This window comes from Bufo gargarizans, chromosome 6, assembly GCF_014858855.1.
Source record: "Bufo gargarizans isolate SCDJY-AF-19 chromosome 6, ASM1485885v1, whole genome shotgun sequence".
Classification (NCBI taxonomy): domain Eukaryota; kingdom Metazoa; phylum Chordata; class Amphibia; order Anura; family Bufonidae; genus Bufo; species Bufo gargarizans.
The window spans coordinates 115,990,135-116,014,272 of NC_058085.1; the positions used below are offsets into that span (position 1 = coordinate 115,990,135).

Here is a 24,138-nt window from a genome sequence, read left to right on the forward strand (position 1 = left end):
GTGGGTTATTCCCAACTCTGCCATGAAATGTTGATTGAGCAACCCCTTTAAGGTTCACAGCCCTTAGGCATTTCCAGTTATAGGAAGACATCCAAACTTCATGTTTGAAACAATGTAATTCAGAGACACACACGGGTTGCATTTCTGCCACTGCGTCACTGTTTATTCTTCTTGCAAATCTACAAATGGCACAGCCTAGAAAGGAATCAGGATGGAAACCTCAAATGGTTTAATTTCCCCAGATCCCTCTAGGAAAAGCTTAACTGCAGCTAAGCTTTCCTTTTGTACAGTATACCAATTCAGATATAGGTTTATTGCCATCGGATCAGTATCCACAGGTGTACCCAATGTCCATAACAGCACATCACAATCATCTGCACCGTCTGCTTTCCTTGAGGAATGCATTGCATAAGACACAAGCACAGCCACATTTTCAAGTCCAGGAACCTCTGAAGGCCTTGCAAATACCACTATGCTTCCATCTTCAGATGAGGAAAGTAGCATCCGGGTAATCTACATGCTACCAACGTATGCATTGAAGAATTTCTAGCATGGTGCAGGCAACTACTGGCAAAGCATAATGCCACGTTCCATGTGTGCACACCATAAATGGATATTTGGGAAGGTACATTGACACAGGACATAATTGGTGTGTGTGGTGGTGGGGGGAGGACTTGGTGAGCCCAAAATTAAACAAAAAACATACCACAAGATGGAGGGCAGGGGATGTTTGACACCATTTTATTAATATTTAACTGCAGTGAAAAAATAGAACCTTGTACAAGTGCCATGGTCCAACGTACATCCAGTCCGTATCTATAATATAGTTTTTTTTTTGTTTGTTTTTCTTTTAACTACTTTTTCAATGTTTTCATTTTAAGTGCAGGAAATTGAATATCACATTAGACTCTGAAATAAAAGTTAGCATTGCACGCTCTATAGCATAGCATGACTTTAGTTCATCTTAGAAGTACCCATTGCCTAAGGAGGCAGCTATTCTGTGAGCTGAAGAATTTGAGAATGCAAATTAATTCATTAGGAAATAGTGACCCCCAAAGAGGCTCTATTGCTCGGTTAAATTAATCTGTTCTCACCAAGGTAGCTTCAGCTTACAAAAAGCACTGCATCTACCGTGCAAGCAATAGGCCTCATTAAATTGTTTAGATTTAACCATTTCACTGCTAGATGGTAGCAAAGAAAGCACAGGGCGAATGCAACGTGTAGAACTGGTGCACCACAACCCTCCCCCCCTGGCTGCAGCAAAAGGTCATTTCACATTCTGAACATTTAAGGATTTGATTCTTTGGCACATTTGAGGGCTACCTTTTCTTTACAAAGGACGACACTGTGAGGGGTAGATAGATCCCTCAAAAAGCCTTGCACCCTTCGGCCAGGTTTTATATAAAAGGGTGGGGGGCACTTTCCTTGTTAAGCAGTTTTCCTACTATTCTTTATCTTACACGTCCCTGCTCCTCCTTGCCCCATTCACAGACTGACACAAGCAAGTTAACGGCGCAGGATGCCGCTTGCTTCCTACAGGACTAGAGTAGCCAAGCCAGTGTTTCCCTTAACTACTTCCCTGCCGGGGGGGGCACCTGCTGTACAGAACACACCCCTGGAAAGGAAAACAGTTAAAAAAAATAATAATTAATTAATTTGAACAACCTAGAGAAACAGACCTTAATTTTGTAATCTAGAAATGCTTGTGTTGTGCATCTGGTAACATCATCATTACTCCTTCAGGTGAATCCAGACGCAAGTTCACCATTAACACCTTCTCCTCAGAATAAACAGTAAATGAAGTTCAGACTGCAGACTGTTATACCGCCGCACTCACACACACTTGCTCTGAGAATATTTCCATACAGAACCCCTTCCCTAAAGAGAGATGTTATGCGCAGCTATTAATGGTGTAGGCTGCATTTGTCAGGGGGGTTTGGACAATAAAAAAAAAAAATAAAGAAAAAGAAAAGAAAGAAAGAAAATTTTTTTACACCAGTCACTCCTCCTCTGCCCTGACCGCAAGGCAGTGAAAGCAGACACCCAATTTGTGGAGGCCCAGAGGCCCTTGCTCCTCTCAGCAGGTAGGTGGATGATGTTACAGCTCTCACTCCTCTCTCCCAGGAAGTCTGCTCTTCTCACAGCACTGCTGTGGTCGCATTATCCATGTGGTATGTTTGAAGCCTCACTCAATCACTCTTTCACTCTCAAACATTCAGTACCCCGCTCATACGTCTCGCTTCCGGGATATAATTTTTTTTGTTTTCGAAAAGGTTAGATTTCCAGTGGGTTATCAGCTGCACCCAGGCGCTGTGGTCTAAAGAAGAAAAAAAAAATAAGGAGGTCAGAATAAGAATGTAAAAAAGCCTCATTTAGGTTTCAGATTAAATCTTGAGCATACATACCAAGCTTGGTTTTTTAGCTTTCTCAGCTCCTTGGTTGCCCAGGTGGCAAGAGTTTTTGTCTTGTTCGTCTTTGATCGCCTGCCCTCTGTCAGTAACTCATGGATCATCGGCCGAGTCTCCACCAATTTGACAACATCCTTCCCAAATGCTGTGCACAAATCTCTGTTGGAATAATTACACCTTCTAGTAAGTCCCATGAAGCCCTTAGTGTATGTCAAAAATGAGAAACACACTGGGAGGGGGCAGATTACTACAGGCCAAAATATTTTACAGGCTGCTTGGTTACATCAAACTAGGACATTTACTGTACATCTCCACACGTTAAAGGAACACAGAATATAGAAAGTACAGTTTGGTTTAATGTCCCTTAAAAGTGGCTGTCCAGTTGAAGAAAAAATTCCCAGGCTCCTCTTCTACTATCCATTATGGCAGCACTGCTTCTCAGACTACCCAGGGCATACTGTGCCTTTGGTAGTCCAAGGCACATCCTGCTGCCCCTGGATTGGAGAGCACTGGTCAATCCAAGAGCAGGGTTAGACAAGCGGGAAGTGTCTGAGAAGCAGTATGGCCATAATGGATAGTACGATAGGATCCTGGGAATTGGCAGATCTGCAGCTGAAAAGGAAGGCACCATGTAAGTGCTCTGTTAGTTTCCTCAATTAGGGCTCAGACAACTGTATGTGTACGCATCAGTCCTGCAATTTTGCAGAACAGATTTGGACCGATTAATTTCAATGTCTGCAGCCGTTCTTACATTCCGCGGCACCACCAAAAAAAAAACAAAAAAAAAAAAAAAAACTAAAAACTGCATGTCATATTCTTGTCCGCAATTGTGGACAATACATCTATAAGTCAGAAACCAAACTCACCCGACAAGTCCTGCACCACAGGCCACCACATTGTCTGTATGATCTTCATCTCCAGCAATATGATCAATAAATGACAGAATGAACTCTACACGTGGCTGCACCAGCAACACATCAGCTAAAAAGGACAAGTGGATTGCTGTGGTAAATGCTCAACCCAGATCACAGTGTAAACATTGCTGTCAATACACACCCGACATGTTTTAGAGAAAGGTACAATTGCAGTCAATATGCATCAAAGCAAATTCAGCATAGTCATCGCAATGGCTAGAAGTAGTGCAGCTCCTTAGAGACTGACACTTATTGCATAAAGCAGTCACCATGTTCAAAGGAGTTGTCCAGTTTCCAATATTGATTACCTATCCTCAGCATAGGTTATTAATATCAGCAGTTTGAAGAGAACGCAGTGCTTCTGTGAGCTCTGCATTCTCTTCACCGTTTACCGTGGACATGGCAGCAGCGAGCAGTGTAATTACAGCTCATCCGTCCCATTCACTGAGTGGGAAGGAGCAGTTGTAGTTACAAGCCATCTCATTTAAGTGAATGGGATGTCGGAACGGTTATTACACCCGTTTGCTGCTGCAATGCCGACGGTAAGCAGGTAAACCATGGAGAACACAGCGCCTGCAGGAGCCCTGCGTTCACCTCAAGCAGCTGATCATCATGGGAGCCAGGAGTTGGAACCCTGCCAATCTGGTATTAATGACCTATACTGAGAATAGGTAATCAATATCAGAAACTGGACAACCCTTTAAAAGGGATTGTCTGGGTTCAGTACTGAATCCAGAGAAACTCTTAGCATATAGGATAGAAGCATTTACTTGTTCCGATATTCCCCTTGCCCTGCGCAGGACAAGGTCTGTTTGTTGTGAGCCGGTGATGTACTGGGCTTTACACTATGCTAGGCAGAGACTTCAGTCTAGAAGGGAGCCTGGTGAGGTCACCAGCTCAAGTGGGTGGTGCATTGCGCCGTTCTGGGCCATTTTAGAGGCAGGTATCACTAGTACCCATCTCAAAGTGCCCAGAACAGCACTATACACCACCCACTTGAGCCAGTCACACCAGGCTCCATGACAGGCAGACGTATCCGACTAGCATATTGTTGTGAAGTCCGATACGTCAAAGGCTAACAGGTCTTGCCCTTCCCGATGCCGGGCAGGGCAAGGGGAGCATTGAAGCAAGGAAATGCTCCTTTCCTACATGCTAAAGGAGTAGACTACCACATGCGAAGCCTTGCAACACACGGTAGCAAGTGCATGCAGATGAGCTACCCCCCTTGAGCTCCTAACTGCTATAACTGAGCGGGCTGGTGTTACAGTAGCAACCACAGAATAATGCCCCTTTTATGAATAATTTGTAAAAGATCCCTTTGACTGGGGTCAAGACAGGGTTGAATAGCACAATCAGGGGCAATAGGAATATGATGCAGAGCCCAAACATACATCCCATTATTTGATCTGCTCTCATAAGAGCACATTGCCAAGAACAGAGGGCACATGACATGACTATATGGAAAGGCCAAAGCAATAAAGCCAAAATGATAGTCTCCCTGGTTCTACTCACGGTGAACGTTCTCCTGGTCTCCTTTGAGACCCTGGATAATGCCTGTGTATGCCTCCAAGCAGCCTTCACGGAGGTCATTGAGGTAATCCACCATATCATAGTCTGTCTAAAATAAAAGATTAAACAAATGGTGTAACTACAACAGAAAGCAATTAAACCATCTGCATCTTAAAGGGATTGTGTCACCTACAAAAGGTGTTTCACAGTAAGCATACCACTGCGTAGGGTAGGAGCCTCCAAAATCAACCATACCTTTCTTGTAAAAATCTGGTTCTCTAACCAGAGAATTGCAATTTTTATGCAAATAAAGTTCTCGGCGCACAGTCTTTGGTGCAGCCCCCGTGCCCTGTGTCATTGCTACTGGCTCTGAAATCTTTGGGACTGTCAAACATACAAGGAGGTGGCATAAAGGAGTAGTATTCCTCAGGACTGGAGGACCGGATTTTCACAAGATTCTTAATTTTCCGGGCACATACCCTACATGGTGGTATGCTTAATTTACAGCAGTCAATCACGACAAGGCTAGAGAACTATATAATGTGTATGGGGGATCCCAGACTCTCCAAGAGATGAAGTAGGGGGGAAAGTAGACGCAGGTAAATTATAAAGCAGTTTTTCTGGCACAATCTTTTCAAGGTGTCTGGCAATGGCCATCTCCTCTGTTGCTACAGAAAACACATCCATGCTCGGCTGAACACAGAATGCATGTTTATGGGGGTAACTGTCTAATAAAAAAAAGCGATAAATCTGCCTCTAACCTTGTCCACCTGAGCTTGAGAGGCTTGCTGCAGAGTATTCAGCACTACCTCCAGGTATTTCTTGAACTCTCCTCCAATTGCCAGAGCAATATCTCCAAATACCGAAAGGATTTGTGGTTTTACCGAGCGATGAACATTCTCATTCTGGAAAACAAGTCAAAGACCTTAGGGACCATTTCAAAAACAGCATACAAGTTTTCTTTAACCTACGACATAGCTTAACCCCTTCACGCGCAGCGCCGTACTTGGACACCCGCAGTTCATGTCCGCAACCGGCAGCAATGCCGATCACGGACATTTAACCCCTCAGACGCCGTGATCAACCAACTAAAATACACATCATGGGTGTCGCAATGTGTGAAAATGCCCATAGTATGAAAATATATTCCCCATACAGCAAACAGCAAAACGGAAAAAAATAAAAAAAAGCGCCCAAATGGCCGATTTGCCGTTTTTGGTCACTTTTTTTTTTAGAAATCGAAGTAATAAAAAGTGATCAAAAAGTCTCACACCCCCAGAATGGTATCAATGAAAAGTTCAAATTGCCCTGCAAAAAATGAGGCCCCGTACACATAATTAAAGTTATAGGGGTCAAAATATGGTAAAAAAAAATAAAAAGATTTTTTTTCCCCACTTAAATTTTTTTATCACCATCAAAAGGCAAGAGAAACTATACATATAAAAAGATAGCCGGATTCGTACTGACCTGTAGAATAAAAGTAACCGGTCAGTTTTATCGTACATCGAATGTCGTAGTAATAAAATATATATAAAAAAAAAAAAAAAAAAAAACACGTAAAACTGTGGTGGAATCGCTTTTGTTTATGCAATTTCACCCCATTTGGAATTATTTCCCACTTTAAACTACATCCTATTTAATATTAAATGGTGGTGTTGGAAAGTACAACTTGTCCCACAAAAAACAAGCCCTTATATGGCTATATGAACAGACAAATAAAAAGAAATAGTTATGGCTCTGGGAATTCAGGGAGTGCAAAACAAAACCAAAATCTCTGGGCTTGAAAGGGTTAATGTAGAAGCGTTTTTTTACCCCAAGATTCTCCAACAAGAGCTGCATGATCTCATCACAGAACTGCAAAATATTAGACTGCAGAGCTCGGCAAAGATCCCCTACGATTCCAACGGCAGCCAGGCACACCTAAAATCAGGAGGATAACAAGCTATGAGCTTCGGAAAAATTAGTGACCGGACAAAACACAGTACAGTGTACATGAAAGGAGAGGCGAGTAGCTAAGAATCTTTTCAACAAGACTACGACACACTGGATGTTAGAACATTTCAAGTGTGAATGTGCTCCTATTTTGTCTTGGGAGTAGCATTCCTGTGCACTTAGGTTTAGCGTAGGACCCGCCTGACCCGAGACCACCTTGGCGCTTGGTAGGCGGGCACAGATGGGTTTTGATCAAAATATATTGGCCAAGATTCAGATTTTAATACATCAGAGTGAGGACTTGGCCCATATATAATGCTTGCATCTATTTTGTTGCATTACGTTTTTTATCTGTGAATGTGGCCAGGGACATTGGCATATTTATCATACCGTGCAGGATGTTTTTATCTGTGATTTTTTTGTTTGTTTATTAAAACATGTCATACCACAATCAGCATTTACTGGAAACAAAAACTAAAATAGCTTTTTACATGCACTAATGTTGCAGTTCACTGTTCATGTGACGGCCGCACTTCTGATGCCGCGAGCTCCAGCCCGACCACAAATTACTGTACTCACAGCATCTGGAGTACAGGATAATAAGTCCGCAGTAGAGATGGAACCCACTGCATTATAAAACCCCACTGGGGGAGCCAGTTTGTCCAGAAAGAGTGGCCATTACAAGTGTCTGAAACGGACATTAGCCCATGTTCAGCCTCACAATACAAGGAACATACAGCTACAGTCACAACATTTCTTCCTCAGATTTCACTGGGTAAGACCAATATATTAGGATCCAAAACAGCCTGAAGGTCTCCATGATCTCACCTGATACTCTGCATAGTTCTTGAGGCCAATGCCAAGGAAAGGTTTAAATGCATCCATGTATTTCAAAAACTCTGGTCCAAGTACTACAATGAAAAAAATATATGACAGAGGTATTGTGACATGCTTAATCTGGTAATTACAAAACTAGAGGGCAAATATCACATTAAGCAACCATCTGGTTACCCCTGCTCTTAGCTGGTCAGTCCAAAAGCAGAGCGAGCGTCAACTACCAAAGCACAGTGTGCATGATGTAGTCACAGAAGCAGTTAGCCATTTTACAGATTTTTGGAAGAACCAGTTTATAAAAAAAAAAAAAAAAAAAAAAAAAGCGCCACAAAAGGCATTTTAATTATGTATTTATTCAGAAATTTGTATTGTGAACTAGAGGGTCACTTAAAAATCAAAGTCCTTCAGAAAGTCATAATCAACACAGCAAATTCAGAGTGGTGCATGAACTTGTCATCCTCAGACATATGAGACCGCTCACAAAAAAAAAAAAAAGACTACCCCCTTATGCAGACCAGATTTGAAAAGACCACTTTTCAATGCAACTATGGTGGTCTCTGGTCCAGGGCTCACTGGAGTTATATGAATTACCCCCATGAACACACAAAACTTAAGTCTCATCGGCCACTTACCTTCAACTAAAGTGCTCACAGCCATAAGGGCATCTTCCTGTACACCCCCTGAACCTGCCGTGCTCTGGAACATGCGCAGCAGTGAGGCCATTACAACATCAGATATCTGTAGGGCATCCTGGGGCTGCACTTTGCGGAGTACGTTCTGGAAAGGAAAAAAAATATATATTTTAATTAAACATTTTGAAGTCTACTGAAAGCCTAGTAGAAACTACAATTTTTTTTTTTTTTTAACACTTTCAAAAAAATAGTTTATATTTTATAAGGTTAGATTTCATATGTTTGTATAATATTTGATAAACAGAACAATTATCAGTTTCTTCGTACTATTTTCATTTGTTAAATAGAGCGATTGAATTATACAATGTTAGTAAGAGTAAAATAGTTCATCGTTGTGATATATAGTTAACAAAAAACTATATATCTAATGTGTGTAATGCCTGTGTGTACAATTGTAAACTTGTTTCTACACACGCGCACATATTCAAAATGTTATTTATATTTATTAATGTTTAGCTACATTATTTAATGCCTGTGCAGATGTTTATTTCTATATTTAAAGTCTAATATTAACTCATATCGACATGTCCAACCTACCCCTATTTTTTATTAACTTTAATATCACGTTAATGATAATTTGCAGTTGTTGATATATCAGATATGTGCGCGTGTCTTTTAAATGAGATATATATTGAGTATGTATACATTTTATACACACATATCCATCCATCTTGGACCATCTACATGTGTATGTACCTATGTTACAAGCACACAATATATTTGTATCTATGTACACTACTGTTCCTACAACATATATACACACACAAGCATTTATCCCAAGTATTAATGAATTTGTTATATTTTTTAGAAAATAAATATATGACAGGTAAATAATATCAACGTCAGTCTAGAAAATCATCTATAGTTAAAGGGAAAATCAGTTTGGTATGGTGTTTAGGGTCCCATAGAGACCAATTTTTTTTTTGTTTTTCCTAAAGATAGTGAATACAATGCATATTCAATTTCCATACTGTGTGCTTACGAGACCGATGTCCATACTTCTGAGATGGTGGGGATTTCTAAGCTTTTCCATTTTTGTGCTACGAGGCTTCTTGCGGCTAGTATTATATGGGATCCCACCGTTTTGGCATGTTGTGGAATAGGTTGATTTTGCAAGAAACAAAAGCAAAGTCTGCAGATGGTTGGATATTTACATGGAGCATCTTGTTTAGTTTTTCAAAAGGTTTGAATTTTTGGACATGTCCACCATAGATGTAGAGCGGTTTCTTGGGCTCCACAATTTTTCCAGCACAGATCAGAGTAGTTGGGATCCATATAGTTTATTTTTAACTTCTCTTCACTATTGTTAATATCAACATAAAAGTTAGGAATGCCTTACGTTATAAGATTTTGAATAGGAAAAAAAAAAATGTAAATGCAGGAAAAATTGGGTGGTTGATCTGGATTTGTGAAAAGGAGTGTCTGATTCTTAAATATTTGTAGCAGTCTGTTTTAGGTAACAGATATTGGGAAGCTAAATAGGTGAATGAGTAACTTGTGCTGGTTATTTGGGTCGGGCAAGTCTAATTTTTATTAAATTTTCCCCCCCCCCAGTTAGAAAGGTTGATATCTGGACAAATTGTTTTGATATATTTAATTGGTAATTGTTGTATGTTAATTTTATTAAACATGGGGTATTTTTTTATATATATAATTTTCCCCAAGTAGTTTGTGTGGCTTTAATACTTAGATTTATGTTTTTTTTGTGGTATAATTGTATTGAGTATAATAGGGTGTGCTTTTAAATAATTTTCTTCTATTTGAACCCAATGTCTTTTCAGTTTCAGCATTTGTCCACCAGTGTTTGGTTTGATCTAGTAGCGTTGCTTTATCGTAGTTCTTTATATTCGGTAGTCTCATGCCTCCCATTTTCCAATGTTGTGTCATAGTTTCTAAGTTAATTCAGTTTTTTTCTTTTTCATCTAAATTTGGAAATTTGATTTTGTAGTTTAATAAAAAATTAAATGTTGATTGGAATGGCAATTGTGCGGAATGTATATAGAATTGAAGGAAGGATGAACATTTTGACTAAGGCTATTCTGTCAGCCCAAGATGGTTGTATTTGAGGTATAGATGGTAGTAAGGGTTTATATTTTCTTTATATAGATTTTGACTGGTGGCTGTGATATATATCCTTAGATATTTAAAATGTGTTGTTGTTCCATTGATATGGGAATGATGCGGTTAATTCTAATTGTATTTTATGAGGAATGTTTATGTTAAAAATTTGGGATTTATTTTCATTTTATAGTACGAAATCTTCTTGAAATGGGATAAAGTAGTTTTTAGTGTATTAAGTGAAATAGCATTTTTGTGTCATTATATCGTCAGCGTATAATGTAATTTTATGTTCTGTTGTGCCCATTTTAATACCTATTTGGGAGTTTATACGAATTGTTTCTGCTAGGGGTTCAATTAGTAATGCAAAAATTAAAGGAGAGAGTGGGCATCCTTGTATTCTACCATTCCTAATAGTAAAAGGGTTCTGAAAGGTAGCCAGAGGAATAGACTCTTCCTGAAGGATTGAAATATAATGCCAGAATTTATATGGTCCGTTAATCCAAATTTGTGTAGTACAGACTCTAGATATCCCCAGTGTATCCTGTCAAATGCTTTTTAGGAAAAAAGGGATATTTAGGGATTTACAATGTTGTACGAGATTAATTATTCTGCGTGTAGAGTCAAAAGTTTGTGTTTCTTTAATAAAGCCTACTTGGTCTTGGTTGATCATCAAGGAAAGAATATTAATCTATTTGCTATAATTTTTGCATATATTTTGAGGTCAATGTTCAGTAGAGAAATTGGGCAAAAATTAGGTGGTGTAGTAGGTTCTTTTCCTGTTTTGGGTAAGGTTATGATTGTGGCTGTTAAACATTTCTTTTGGGAAGGATTGCATTTTAGCAGCTAGATTGAATATGGTTTCTAAATTGGGTGTTAGTTCTTCCCTCGATTTGCTTAGTTTTAATTGTTTAACATTTAGGATTTATTGTATGGCGTATTAAGAGTTGTTATCCATCATTTATTTTTGATAGATTTCATAAAGTTTGTAATATCAGTGAGTTGGTTGAATGATATTTGGGTAATTTTTAAGGTTGTGTAATGAGGAATAATATTCTCTGAATTTTTCAACTATTTGTTGTGGATTTATTACTTTGTTTTCTGTCAGTAGATAGGCTATCCTATGTTTTGCTTCTTTAGGTTTTAGCTTGCCTTGCAAGGAATTTTCAGGTTTATTATTAGCATAGAAGTTTATTTTGCATTTTAGTAATATTTTTTCCATATTAAATTGGCAGGTTTGTTGCAGTTCTAGTCTGATTTTTTTTTTTTATATTTTCGGAATCAATTTGTTTTGTTTATTTTTATTTTGCACATTAGTTAAATCTTGGGTAATGCGTGTAATTTCTTGTCTAAGGGCTCTTTCACACTTTCGTTGCCTGGATCCGTTGTGTACTCCATTTGCTGGAAGTGCCCGCCGGATCCGTAACACCACAAGTGAACTGAAAGCATTTGAAGACTGATCAGTCTTCAAAATGCGTTCAGTGTTACTATGGCAGCCAGGACTCTATTAAAGTCCTGGTTGCCATAGTAGTAGTGGGGAGCAGTATACTTACCGCCCGTGCGGCTCCCGGGGCGCTCCAGAATGATAGAGCGCCCCATGCGCATGGATGACGTGATCCATGCACCCTGAAGCGCCCCGGGAGCCGCACGGACGGTAAGTATACTGCTCCCCACTACACTTTACCATGGCAAACAGGACTTTAGCGTCCTGGCAGCCATGGTAACCATTCAGAAAAAGCTAAACGTCAGATCCGGTAATTCACCGAAACGACGTTTAGCTTAAGGCCGGATATGGATTAATGCCTTTCAATGGGCATTAATTCTGGATCCGGCCTTGCGGCAAGTGTTCAGGATTTTGGGCCGGAGCAAAAAGCGCAGCATGCTGCAGTATTTTCTCCGGCCAAAAAACTTTCCGGTCCTGAACTGAAGACACCCTGAACAGATTTCTCTCCCTTCAGAATGCATGGGGATAATCCTGATCAGGATTCTTCCGGCATAGAGCCCCGACGACGGGACTCTATGCCGGAAAAGAACAACGCAAGTGTGAAAGAGCCCTACGTTTATTTATGTGTGCTGCTTGAATGAATAATCCACGCATTACTGCTTTATGTGCGTTCTATATTGAAAAGGGGCTGCAATTTGATTTGCTGTTAATGGTGAAATATTCTTTCAGGGAGGATTTATGTCTATCTATATATATTCTGGGTGATTTATAGTGTAGTCTTATAGATACCAGAGAGGTGTAGATGGGCCTAGAAATTGTTCTTTAATTTCTATTGATGTTGATGAATGGTCCGACCATGAAATATTCCCAGTTGATGGGTTTTGGGTAGGTCTGGTCTACTTATAAGGAACATATCTAATCTGGAGTAGGAGTTGTTCGGTATAGAGTAGAAGGTGTAGTCTATTTCGGTTCCGTGATGGCATCTCCAGACATCTAGGTATCCTTTTACAATGAGGTTATGTATATTGGAGTTTCGTCTAGATGGGGCAGTGGAGTCCAAGTCTGGGAACATAATATCGTTGAAATCGCCGACAATTATTGGGCCTTGTGCCATTTTCTTAATTTGAGAATATTTTGGCGATAATTCATTGTTTTGTGTTGGGGGAGTAAATATTTACTAAGGTGTATTTAATATTGTTTAATTCGCATATCAGTATTAAATGTCTTCCTTGTTGATCACTTAAAGTGTATCATTTTAAAATTTATGGTATTTTTTTTATTGCAATGAACTATTTTATTCATTGAGGCTAGGAATATGTGTGGAAAATTAGGATGTTGGCATTTAGGGGTTTTATCTTTATGTAAATGTGTGAGAAAAGAAATCACATTTTAAAGATATTTCCTCAATCCACAGTAAGAAATGTTTAGCGTTAGAGGTAATTTTTATAGTTTTTTTTGCTACAAAACAAATATATTAAATGAAAAAGTAAAATGTATGTGCAGCTAGTGTGTGTAGTGGTGTATATTTACTTATCTTACAGGACAGTAAGTTGAGTGGTGTTAAAGGGGTTGTCAGAGTTATGAAAAAAAATATAGCACTGAAAATCCCATCTATAACTGAGCTAAGCAAGTTTTATGCAAAAAATATAATATATATATATATATATATCTCCTAATTTCCCTGGTTCTTTTCTGGCCCTTTGTTTACATGCAATAACAATCTCTGCCCCTCCCCCTGCACTGCTAAGGGAGTGAATACAAGTGCTGCCCTGAGTGACATGTCTGCCTGCTGGAAGACTCTGCAGCATGTTGTATGTGTAGGACTACAAGTCCCAGCTGTATAATGACACTGCTAAGGGAGTGGATACAAGAGCTGCCCTGAGTGCTGGGAGACTCTGCAGCATGTTGTATATGTAGGACTACAAGTCCCAGCTGTATAATGACACTGCTAATACACAGGATCTTCCCCCTACCTTCTTGTGTAATGCTCTCTCTAGTAGATCAGCTCCAGTGCCCAGAATTGTCCCTGCTGCAGAGCTGTGCAGCTGAAGGGGTTAAGTATCCTAGCAAAGAGCAGACGGCAGTGAAAAGGGGGGGCGTGGCCAGCACAGTGACATCTCGTTTACAGGCTTGTAAACGATTATCAGAGCAAGGAGAGAAGCTGACATCACAGGTCATGTGACCCTCAGTGAAATCTGAGAAACCAGCCTCTGGAGATAAAGTGAGTGAATTGGAAAGCTGTTACATTTGCTTAGTTAGGAACATAGAAAGAATTAAAAAAAAATAACTCGGATAACCCCTTTAAGTATCAGCATGTCCAACCACAGAAAATTCTTATCCCAACAAATTTAGTAAGAAGTATTACATAACATATATAAACGGTTATAGTCTATATTGCCTAAAATAGGCATAAATCTGTGTGGCAGAGAAATCCAATTGGGCGGATTAGCGCCATGTAGTAGTGGTGTTGGTTCGTTGTAATGTTTTAAGATTTCCTCTTTCCCCAACGGTCTTCCATTCTTGAGTGATTTTTTTCTGAGTAATGTTTTGGGCTGGTGTTTATCTGGATGCTTGCATTAGGTTCCATTGTTGTAGTAGTTCCCCCCCCCCCCCCCCCCTCTTCTCGATTCCGCATTATATATGTGGTATATTCTTTTTTGATGATTTTCGTAGGGAAGCCCCATTTGTATCTGATTTAGTTTTCCCTGAAAGCGCTGGGGATGTTAGATTTTTTTTCTTGCCTGTAGTAGTTGCTGAAAGATCTGGGAAAATGTGGATATTTTAATAGGGCTCAGGTAGGGTTTTTCCTTCTTCAGTTTTGTAGAAGTTGGTCTTTTAGGTGGTAAAAGTGTATTCTGGTTAGTGGAGTGTTTGGAGGCGCAGATTTGGATTTTGGTATCCGATGTGCTTTGTCTATTATGAGCAGCATATTGTCACGTGTTGAAGGATTGATTTGATAAGTTGTTGTATGTAATTTTCTAAATTGGAGGGTTCAACGTCTTCAGGTATTCCTCTTATTTTTATGTTATTTCTGCGAGATCTGTCTTCCAGATCCGTAATTTTTATTTTCAACCCTTTTATCTCAGAGTTAGCATTTTTGTATGCGTCTGTTAGGTCATTATGTGCTGTAATAATTATTTCTTTCATTTTGTTTTCTGAGGTACGTGAACATAGATTTTCTGTCTATATGGATAGTTTGCATTATCTGACCAATGTCGTCGCATATATTGGTTTGTAGTAAGGTTAGCATTTCTTTCAGTATATTTTCTGTAATAGGTTGTTCTTCTGGCGACATTTCTTGTAGATTGTTTTGAGGAATTTTGAGAAGGAATATTGCTTTTTTTTGCAGGTTCAGTAGAATTTGTGGGATTTTGTGGAGAAAAGGTGAGCATCCTTTAGTTTTTTCATGTTATTTGGGGTAGTAGGATAGTTTTTAGTATTAATAGCCGGTTTGTTAGGGGTTAATGTCAGCATTTTACTAATATTGCTGCCCCTTTGCTTTCTTTAGCAGCGACAGCCGTTGTTAGGCTGTTTTGTGAGGGACCGGCGCCATCTTGTGGAGCTTTCGTCGCTGTGACGAGCTCAGTAATATGACGCGGTGCCCGCTCGTTCCTCTTACCCTTAGACATCGCAGGAGACCGGGAGTTGGTAAGTATAATAAAATACTTATTTATGTCCCTCTGTTTTGTACCGCTGTAGCGGCGCTGATCTACGGTGCTGACAGGTCAAGCGGCCATACTATCGCATGGCCAAGCTCCTCCCCCCCTTTTAACATTTATTTGGCGGGCAGTTCATACAAAGCAACTACCCCCAAAAAAATAAAATGAAACACTAAATGTAGTGAAAATACACTGCCTGGCAAAAAAAAAGTCGCCACCTGGATTTAACTAAGCAAAGTAGTCATAAGCCTCCTATTGGATAATCACTGCATGGGCGATTATCTTTCAGCTGGCAACAAGTTATTGAACCCCAACTGGTGCAATGAGTTCCTTCTCATTTCTTAAACAACCATGTCGAAAGACACATCTCATGGTCATGGAAAAGATGTTAATCTGTTTGAGCAGGCTCAAATTATTGGCATGCATGAAGCAGAAAAAACATCTAAGGAGATTGCAGAAACGACTAAAATTGGGTTAATAACTGTCCAACGCATTATTAAAAACTGGAAGGATAGTGGGGACCCATCGTATAAGAGGAAGAAATGTGGTGGGAAACGTAAACGTTTTGTGAAATCAAATTGAAGAAAAACAGTTGAACTCAGGGCTATGTTTAATAGTGAAAGTAAGAGCATTTCCACACGCACAATGCGAAGGGAACTCAAGGGATTGGCACTGAACAGCTGCGCAGCCGTAAGAGAACCACTAATCAGTGAGGCAAACCAGAAAAAAAGTCTTCAGTTTGCTAGGGAGCATAAAGATTGGACTCTGGAGCCATGGAAGAAGGTCATGTGGTCTGATGAGTCCAGATTTTCTCTGTTCCAGAGTGATGGGCACATCAGGGTAAGAAGAGAGGCAGAAGAAGTGATGCACCCATCATGCTTAGTGCCTACTGTACAAGCCTGTGGGGGCAGTGCTATGATCTGGGGTTGCTGCAGTTGGTCAGGTCTAGGTTCAGCAACAGTATGTGCTCCAAGAATGAGGTCAGCTGACTACCTGAACATACTGAATGACCAGGTTATTCCATCAATGGATTTTTTCTTCCCTGATGGCACGGGCATATTCCAAGATGACAATGCCAGGATTCATTGGGCTCAAATTGTGAAAGAGCGGTTCAGGGAGCAGGAGACATCATTTTCACACATGGATTGGCCACCACAGAGTCCAGACCTTAACCCCATTGAGAATCTTTGGGATGTGCTGGAGAAGGCTTTGTGCAGCAGTCAGACTCTACCATCATCAATGCAAAATATTGGTGAATAATTAATGCAACACTGGATGAAAATAAATCTTGTGACATTGCAGAAGCTTATCGAAACAATGCCACAGCGAATGCGTGCCGTAATCAAAGCTAAAGGCGGCCCAACGAAATATTTGAGTGCGAGACCTTATGGACAGGCAGTGTATGTGCCCTACAAAACTGAACACTTAGTGCCACCAGGCTCACCATTCAATTGAAAGTAGTTTGATGCAATCACATTTAGCCTTCTAACTAGCCAATCGGGTTTTTCCTATATGCCACACTAGCTTATACTATAGAGGAAACGCTTCCGCTAGGTTTATGATGAGGAACACACCAGTCTGCGCCTAGAAAGAAAAACTGTCAGCTCGTAGCTGACAAATGTAAAAACTGCCAGGGCTGGTGGTCCCACCCACAACACTTCAGTTTTCAGAAAGAAACCACAGAAGCATTTAAAAAAATAAAATAAAAAAAAGCCACCTGTGGCCATTTAAAAAGTCACAACCCTGGAGTTTGCCATTTTTCTGGCATATCGGGAAGATAAATCTCATTTTTCTCATGTACCAGGCTATTAAGTATGTAAAGCGTAACATCTAGTCCATAAAATAAACATGTCCTCCACCTATATAGAACACATACTCGATGGGACCGCAAGTGCCTCAGGCTCAGTGTATAAGCAGCTCCGCAGCCCCTCCCCATCGCTGTGATTAAAAGCTGTAGCATCCAACCAGGAGTCCATTTAGTCGTCACTCAGCAGACGGGAGGGGCTGCGAGCTGCTCTTATACACAGAACCTGAAGAACTGCAGCCTAGTGCATCATGTATAGGTCATTTTGTTTAATGCTAGGCAAGACAGAAAGCACTCTTCAGAAAGAGTTACTCAATTTACAAGTAAATTAACACTTCAATTTACTAATTCGCCCGGAATTTTATTTTTTAATTATAAATATATAAATGAGTCTTCAGAATGTCATAATCAACACAGCAATATCTGCGTGGTGCATGAACTTGTCATCCTTAGACTGCGGTTTGCCTTGGAGCTGAAGTGACTACAAGTGTAATCAAGGACACTTACCTGGAGTGTAGCACAGAGAAGGGACTGCAGATCATTAAACTGTATCCTATCTGATGTGCTCTGTATGTGGGACTGTGAAGAGAAATGAGAGGTGGAATGCATAAGAACACAATGTTGGCTGAAAATAGTCACATCTTACGCAGCAGATGCTCCCACTCCTACCTCCATCTGAAGCACTTGCTGCAGCCGCTCCATTATCACTAAAGTAGTTTTCTGCACAGCAGGGTAGCAGTCCTTGGCACTGTTCTTTACTATCTCCATTAGGGCTTCGTAGGCAGAGCTCCGTAGGTTGTTCTGGTGTCCATCAGGTCTGATTAGAAGGAGGGTAACAAGTCTACTAAATTGACAGTTCCAATATCAAACATCTACCCACAAGAGGGCTGCTGACTTAGTTTGTCAAGAATTCTGATGGCCTATTCTCAGTATAAGCCTTCAAAATATCAGACTGGCAGAGGTCTGACACCTCTTGGAATTACACAGCGCTGTCCATTGTGTAGTTGGATGACTGCAGCACTGAACATGAGCAGGACTGCAATCCCTGACCGACAGGGATGTGGGGTGGTACAGGAAGGAGACGCCAGGGTTACTCCTCCTCCTCCCCCCTGGCTGTGTCGCGGTCCAATCACAGCAGAGCACATCACAGCCAAGAAGAAGGTGAGCAGTTTTTTCTCCCTGCTGTAGGAGGATAGCTGTAGACTGTCCAGGTATCCTGGGAGTTGTAGTTTTGCAACAGCCAGAGGGCCGCTGGTTGAGCATCCCTGATCTACATGGTGGGCAATTAGTCAAAACAACCATCCTGCTTCTCAGTTCAATAATGTCAACTGGGCCAAATGTCCGAGTGCCTCATACCAGCATGTGTAGCAGACAAGCTACCGCCCAAAAGTAGCCTCAGCCTTTTTATGGGGAATCAGAGGATGCATTTTACACCCCCTTGTGGCTAGACTCAGTGTCTAATCATTCACATATCTGCCCGAGACATAACTGCATGGCGAATTTTGCAGCACGGGTGCCAGGAGACCCTCTGCCATCCTAATGGTGACACAGGACCACTACATACAGTGCCCTATCCACACACACAGGTAACTGTCACATCTATTGCCATGTATTCTTATACTGGGCTCCTGCAGCAAAACGTTATCTGTCCACCAGCTCCTGTATACTACTGTACACAGCACCTAATTCATCTATAGGTGACTGATATTAGTCTACTGCTGTCCACCTTTTGATTGATATATCAGGGTACTTGGCTCCTGTACAACAGTATCATCTGATCTTTACCTACTGTGCAAGTAGCCAATTGGTTTATTTTTAATAGTATACTAGCTTAATGAGCTGTTATTGATATCAGTTATATCCATTCCTTTGACATCTACCATCTCCAGTTTTGTTCTCCAAGCTGGAAAATCCTACTGGTTTGTTTTAAATGTTTCCAGATCTAAGTCTTGACCTGATCCTGGTCAGGTATTTACCCAACAGGTCCCCTGATGAGCCCAACTATGTATGGGTGAAACGTGTCGGGATGATGATGCCGTGTTGATCATGTCATCATTTTGCTATAATCTCAATTTTACAGCTACCTATAAAATCAGGATTGGTTTACAATAGTGATCTACAAAGCTGGACTCTTTTTACTTTATTATTTTCTGTGCATATTTGAGTTTTTTTCTTTTGAGAGTATTTTGTGCTACTCATCATGGTAGTAATGATCTTTCAGTCAGCACATATTAGCTGGTAGCCTGATAGGTGCGATCCCCTATCGGGCGGCCATTCAGTTTTTAGGCAGGGCACTACAGATTTAGGGCCAGAGCCCATAGCATGATACGTTTGGCCTGCACAAGCCTATCCGTGTCTCTACTTGCAGAGGATTGACTCATTTTTATGAAAACATTAACATTCATTTTTTTCTCTTTATGTTATCATTTGTTTTTGTTTTTTATTATCTAAAATAAAGGCCATGTTTTAGGGGTGGTAGTCTGACTGCTGTTCCCTCTATATACCACCCGTCGTAATATTATACCCACAGACTGGTTCCTGTCTGAACTGCGAGTTCTCTTGAGTTTTGCAGCAAGCCAACATTTCCATCTGCATGTTATTTTTTTGTCAGTGTAATTGGATATTACTAGTTCTCTTGTTAAGGGTGCCTGCACACATCGCAAATGAGCTGCATATTACCACTATACAGGAAAGTACAAGTAAAGCACAGTTGGCAGTAGTCTGTGTTCACATGTCTCAGCCATGTGTACAGGCACCCTTATAAAGAAGGTTGTACAGTCATCCTCGATTTATTGCAGCTCTGTTGAATGGCAATTGATTAAAGCGATGCTTACCTGTCAGTCGTCTCAAGCAGCTTTTGTACAATCACTTCAAATGAGCTAGACAAGCAGTAGGAAGCTGGCTCCTCTTGGTCGTCCGTTACATCAGCGGCTTCATACGCAGCCTCAGCCAAGCTAGAGAAAGCCTAAAAGCACGCAAACCATTAAAAGGGGTTGTCCGGGATTTATTTTTTAAAGTGTGCTCCCTATAAACAGCTGAATCAAGGTCCCCCCATATGTTTTTAGGTATTTTCACCATTTCTACATTGCTCAGACAGTCCCCCACACATTGTTTACAACTATGGTTTATTTTCTCCTACCTTCCTGCTGCACTGCGGTTCCCAGCGCAGCATCACGTGGTTTCAAATGACTCATCTGTAGTGACTCCGCCCCCTCATTAATATTCTATGCTCTGCCTCCTTTATTCATAATAAAGCGCCCTACCCGGTGATAATCACTGGACAAAAGAGGCATGGCTTAGCGCGGTTGGTTGCCGCCTTGTTACCGCCCATCCAGGCACTTTGAATAATTCACATGGCTGAGGGTGACGTCACCGGGCTTCCCTGCAAAGCGGAAGAGGCTTCGCTCAGCAGAAAGGGACCAGGTACGTCACTGAGTCTTGAAACACAGCACTCCCGGCTGAGGCGCGCGATTGTAACATTTAGGGCAATGTTGTACACATACTCCAATCTTCCCAATCACGGACAACGCACTGTAACTGTATTAGTTATGTATAGGACAAATTACTTACCCAGCAGACATTTGTAGCCACTCTTGGTTCAGCCCCTAGGCCCTCTATGAGGCACTGCAGCAGTGGAACGAGGTAGACATCATTGATGGCTGCCTCTGGCAGAAGCTCACATATTCTTCCTACAGTCCAAGCAGTAGTGTCCCTGACAACCACACTGGGATCCTTCATCAGCTCAATGAGTGTGGGCATTGCCTGGTGTAAAGCAGATAGAATGAGGATTATTTTTTGCGGGACGATCTGCAGTTTTTATCAACAACATCTTGGAGTCTGTGTGACTGTTTGATCAAATTTTTTGGGTAAGAGAAGCCATTTTGATCTCCCCCCCCCCCTCCCCCATTATGCCATTTGCATCTTGGAATTTTTTTTATATTGTAATAGTACAGGCGTTTACGGCCATGTGATCCTCAAGATGTTTATATTTGTCATTTTATTTTTTACTTTTAAAATGATTTTAATGGATTTATTTTTTTTTACATCTATTAACTGTTCCGAATTGCTAATTTCTTATGTTGGCCTGCCACCTGCTGTCCAAAATAAGAATTGCAGCTTCACTACCCTTGGTCTCTTCAGTAAGACCTAGGGTATTGAATTAAATTACCGGCATACTCATTGGCTGCAGAGGATGCCGTAAGAAGCCCGGAGGAGCAAGCTTCTGGGTTTTTCACCCTTTAAGATGCTGTGATCTGACTATCATGGCATCTAAAGGCTTTAATGACCGCGATTGGCATTGCTGCCAGCCGGTAATTAGCCGTGGGTCTCTGCTGTTTTAAACAGCAGAGAACCGCCAGCCATGATGCTCGTGCAAATGGGAGCAATGTTTGCCCATCGCTGTACATGTATGGCGCTGGTAGCGAATGGGTTAAGTTAAAATTAAATATATATATATATATATATATATATATATATATATATATATATATATATATATATATATATATATATATCTATCTATATCTCAAATCCTCCTTTGCTAAATTAAGTTTAATCGGAACATGTTAAAAAGCTGTTATAAAATATAGCTCAGCCTCCTGTCGGAGCCATACATGTCAAATGTACCCAAGGGCAGCACACCTTTTCCCTTACAGTATAGGAAAGAGCAGAACACTGCTTTTTCTTACAGTGGTCCACTGCAAAAGACGTGTTGCACTACATACTTTCCTCCACAATTTGAGTCAGTGGGCATGTATGCAACCATATGGTTATCCTGCAGCAAACGTTTTAACAGTCAGAAGTATGCATCAGGAAACCTTCCTGAGATACCTCTGATGAAAGGCTTGAATACCATGTGCACACAGCCTATAAACACTATTTCATCAGACCAGGGCATGATGTATAGTTTTCAACTACTGGAGAGGTTCACACCTAGTCATTCAGCTACTAAAATGTCTTCAGAGAGTCATAATCAACACAGTATGTTCTGTGTGGTGCATGAACTAGTCATCCTTAGACATAGAAAATCCTTTAGGTTTACTTACAAATCATTTACTAACCTGGATGACCAACGGCTTCAGTTGGCAGGCTTCTGGACCCTCAAGTATACTGCCAAATGCCATGACTGCTGCATCCCTATAGCGCCAGTCTGGGTTCTTAATGTGTTCTTTGATGAATGGCAGCACATGGGGGACAATGTCATCTTCACAGCAAGTAGCAAGGAGCATGAGGCAAACCCCAGCAGCCTTACAGGGATCCCAGTCATCGTCGTCATCATTCTCATCCTAGTTGATCAGGTGGTGGTATGAAAACAAAAAATGCTTTAAGGGTGATGTACAAATAACCAAAGACTTATTAGGATGCATTAAAATAGGCTTGTCTCGAGACAGGCCATCAATATCAGATAAGTGATAGTTTGACACCAGGCAAAGATGGAATACCCCTTTAACCGAGAGTTTAATACACATGTAAGGCCAAATCAGAACTGCAGCTACTACAGTGTTGTCATGCTTCTTATAAGCCTTTAGATTCTCACCCGTCTCATTGAGCTGTGGAGACCTGCATGCTTACTTAATCCCCACCGCTCAGTTACAGCGCCTTCGGTACCTGTATGTAAAACTTCCAACAAGGTCAGTGTCCACGTGTGCGACCGCTTATAGAAGGCCGGACATCCCCTTGAAAAATTAGCATTGAGTGACAAATTCTGTCACAATGCCAAATACCTAAACATTTGGGGGGGAATTTATCACAAGGGGAATATTTGAAGTTTATTTTACTCAAGTCTGAGCTGGGGTACTTTATACCACATTTATCAAATGCCAAATTTATCAAACATGCGACTTTTCCTAAGCCTAACTCCTGTCTAGAAAAACTACTCCAGTTTTTCTACTACACCCTCCAACTGGAGTGAGATTGCAACTGATCAAAGTCTCCGATAAGGAGTTTCACTCCAGATTTACCATAGCTAACCACACCCACTTTCCCAACCATATTTTAAAACTGAAGAGTAGTGTAAAAAAAAGTTGTAACATTTTTGAGCGAATACAAAGTCACATAAAACTAATTTTGCAACTTTTTGAAGACAGAATTCTGGAGAGAAGGCATGATATCTCAGGGCCTTTGCTCTACAAGGGATTGTGCAGAGATTTAAAGCTATAAATTACAGTTTTAATCTCCCCCCCCCCCCCCCTTCCTCCCAAAAAAAAAAAATTTTATGCAATAATATAGTATATCGATCTGCTCAGCTCGTCCTGCTCTATAACATACCACCTTCTTATGGCAATGATAAATATTCACCTGTTTTGTCAGGGTTTGCGTTAGTATAGGAACAAGGTACTGCAGCGCTCCCTTCGCATAGAACTTGCTGGTGTGTTCTGGTGGTCTCCCCTGTTCCGCAGCCTGACAACAAGGTTTAAACAGTTATGTTAACATTTTGCATTTTATGCCTGCCATATCGCAACTTTACTCAGCAGACATTAACCTTAAAAAGGTATGTATTGACTCAGGCTTTGGTCATATTATTAAGGTAATCCAGTAGTCTGTTCCGGAAGAGAACTAGACTACTGGAATTACTGTACCTGGCATAACTGGGCACGATCAGATCTCCATTGGCTATGAAGGGATCCAACACTTTCTGGCATAACTGCCGTCTTTCTGCCTGACAAATACTGCTGCATGCAGTGCTATGTGTCTGGTAAATTCATAGTAAATACCTTTCTATTGACCAACAAGATCTGATGGTGCCTGGCTACGCCAGATATGGCAACTCTGGAGGTCTGTTACCCAGTCAGAACAGACTATTGGATTACCTTAGCGTACATATGAACCTACCCATAGTATTAAAAGGGGTTGTCTCATCTCAGACAATGGGGGCATATAGCTAG

General features: G+C 40.8%; 1 protein-coding gene across 1 annotated transcript in view; it reads right to left on the reverse strand.

Moving 5' to 3' along the window:
* Positions 1–725: 725 nt before the first annotated feature.
* KPNB1 (karyopherin subunit beta 1) overlaps positions 726–24,138 on the reverse strand; it is a 34,813-nt gene continuing 11,400 nt past the window's right edge. The window contains exons 9-22 of the mRNA XM_044297129.1: positions 23,552–23,653; positions 22,315–22,539; positions 20,825–21,016; positions 20,089–20,219; positions 17,924–18,071; positions 17,762–17,833; positions 8,230–8,374; positions 7,592–7,674; positions 6,644–6,751; positions 5,593–5,736; positions 4,835–4,940; positions 3,275–3,389; positions 2,406–2,567; positions 726–2,317 (exon numbers count right to left, since the gene is read on the reverse strand). Coding sequence (XP_044153064.1) covers position 2,317; positions 2,406–2,567; positions 3,275–3,389; positions 4,835–4,940; positions 5,593–5,736; positions 6,644–6,751; positions 7,592–7,674; positions 8,230–8,374; positions 17,762–17,833; positions 17,924–18,071; positions 20,089–20,219; positions 20,825–21,016; positions 22,315–22,539; positions 23,552–23,653 — 1,734 coding nt within the window. The 3' untranslated portion in view covers positions 726–2,316. The remainder of the gene's footprint in view (positions 2,318–2,405; positions 2,568–3,274; positions 3,390–4,834; positions 4,941–5,592; positions 5,737–6,643; positions 6,752–7,591; positions 7,675–8,229; positions 8,375–17,761; positions 17,834–17,923; positions 18,072–20,088; positions 20,220–20,824; positions 21,017–22,314; positions 22,540–23,551; positions 23,654–24,138) is intronic.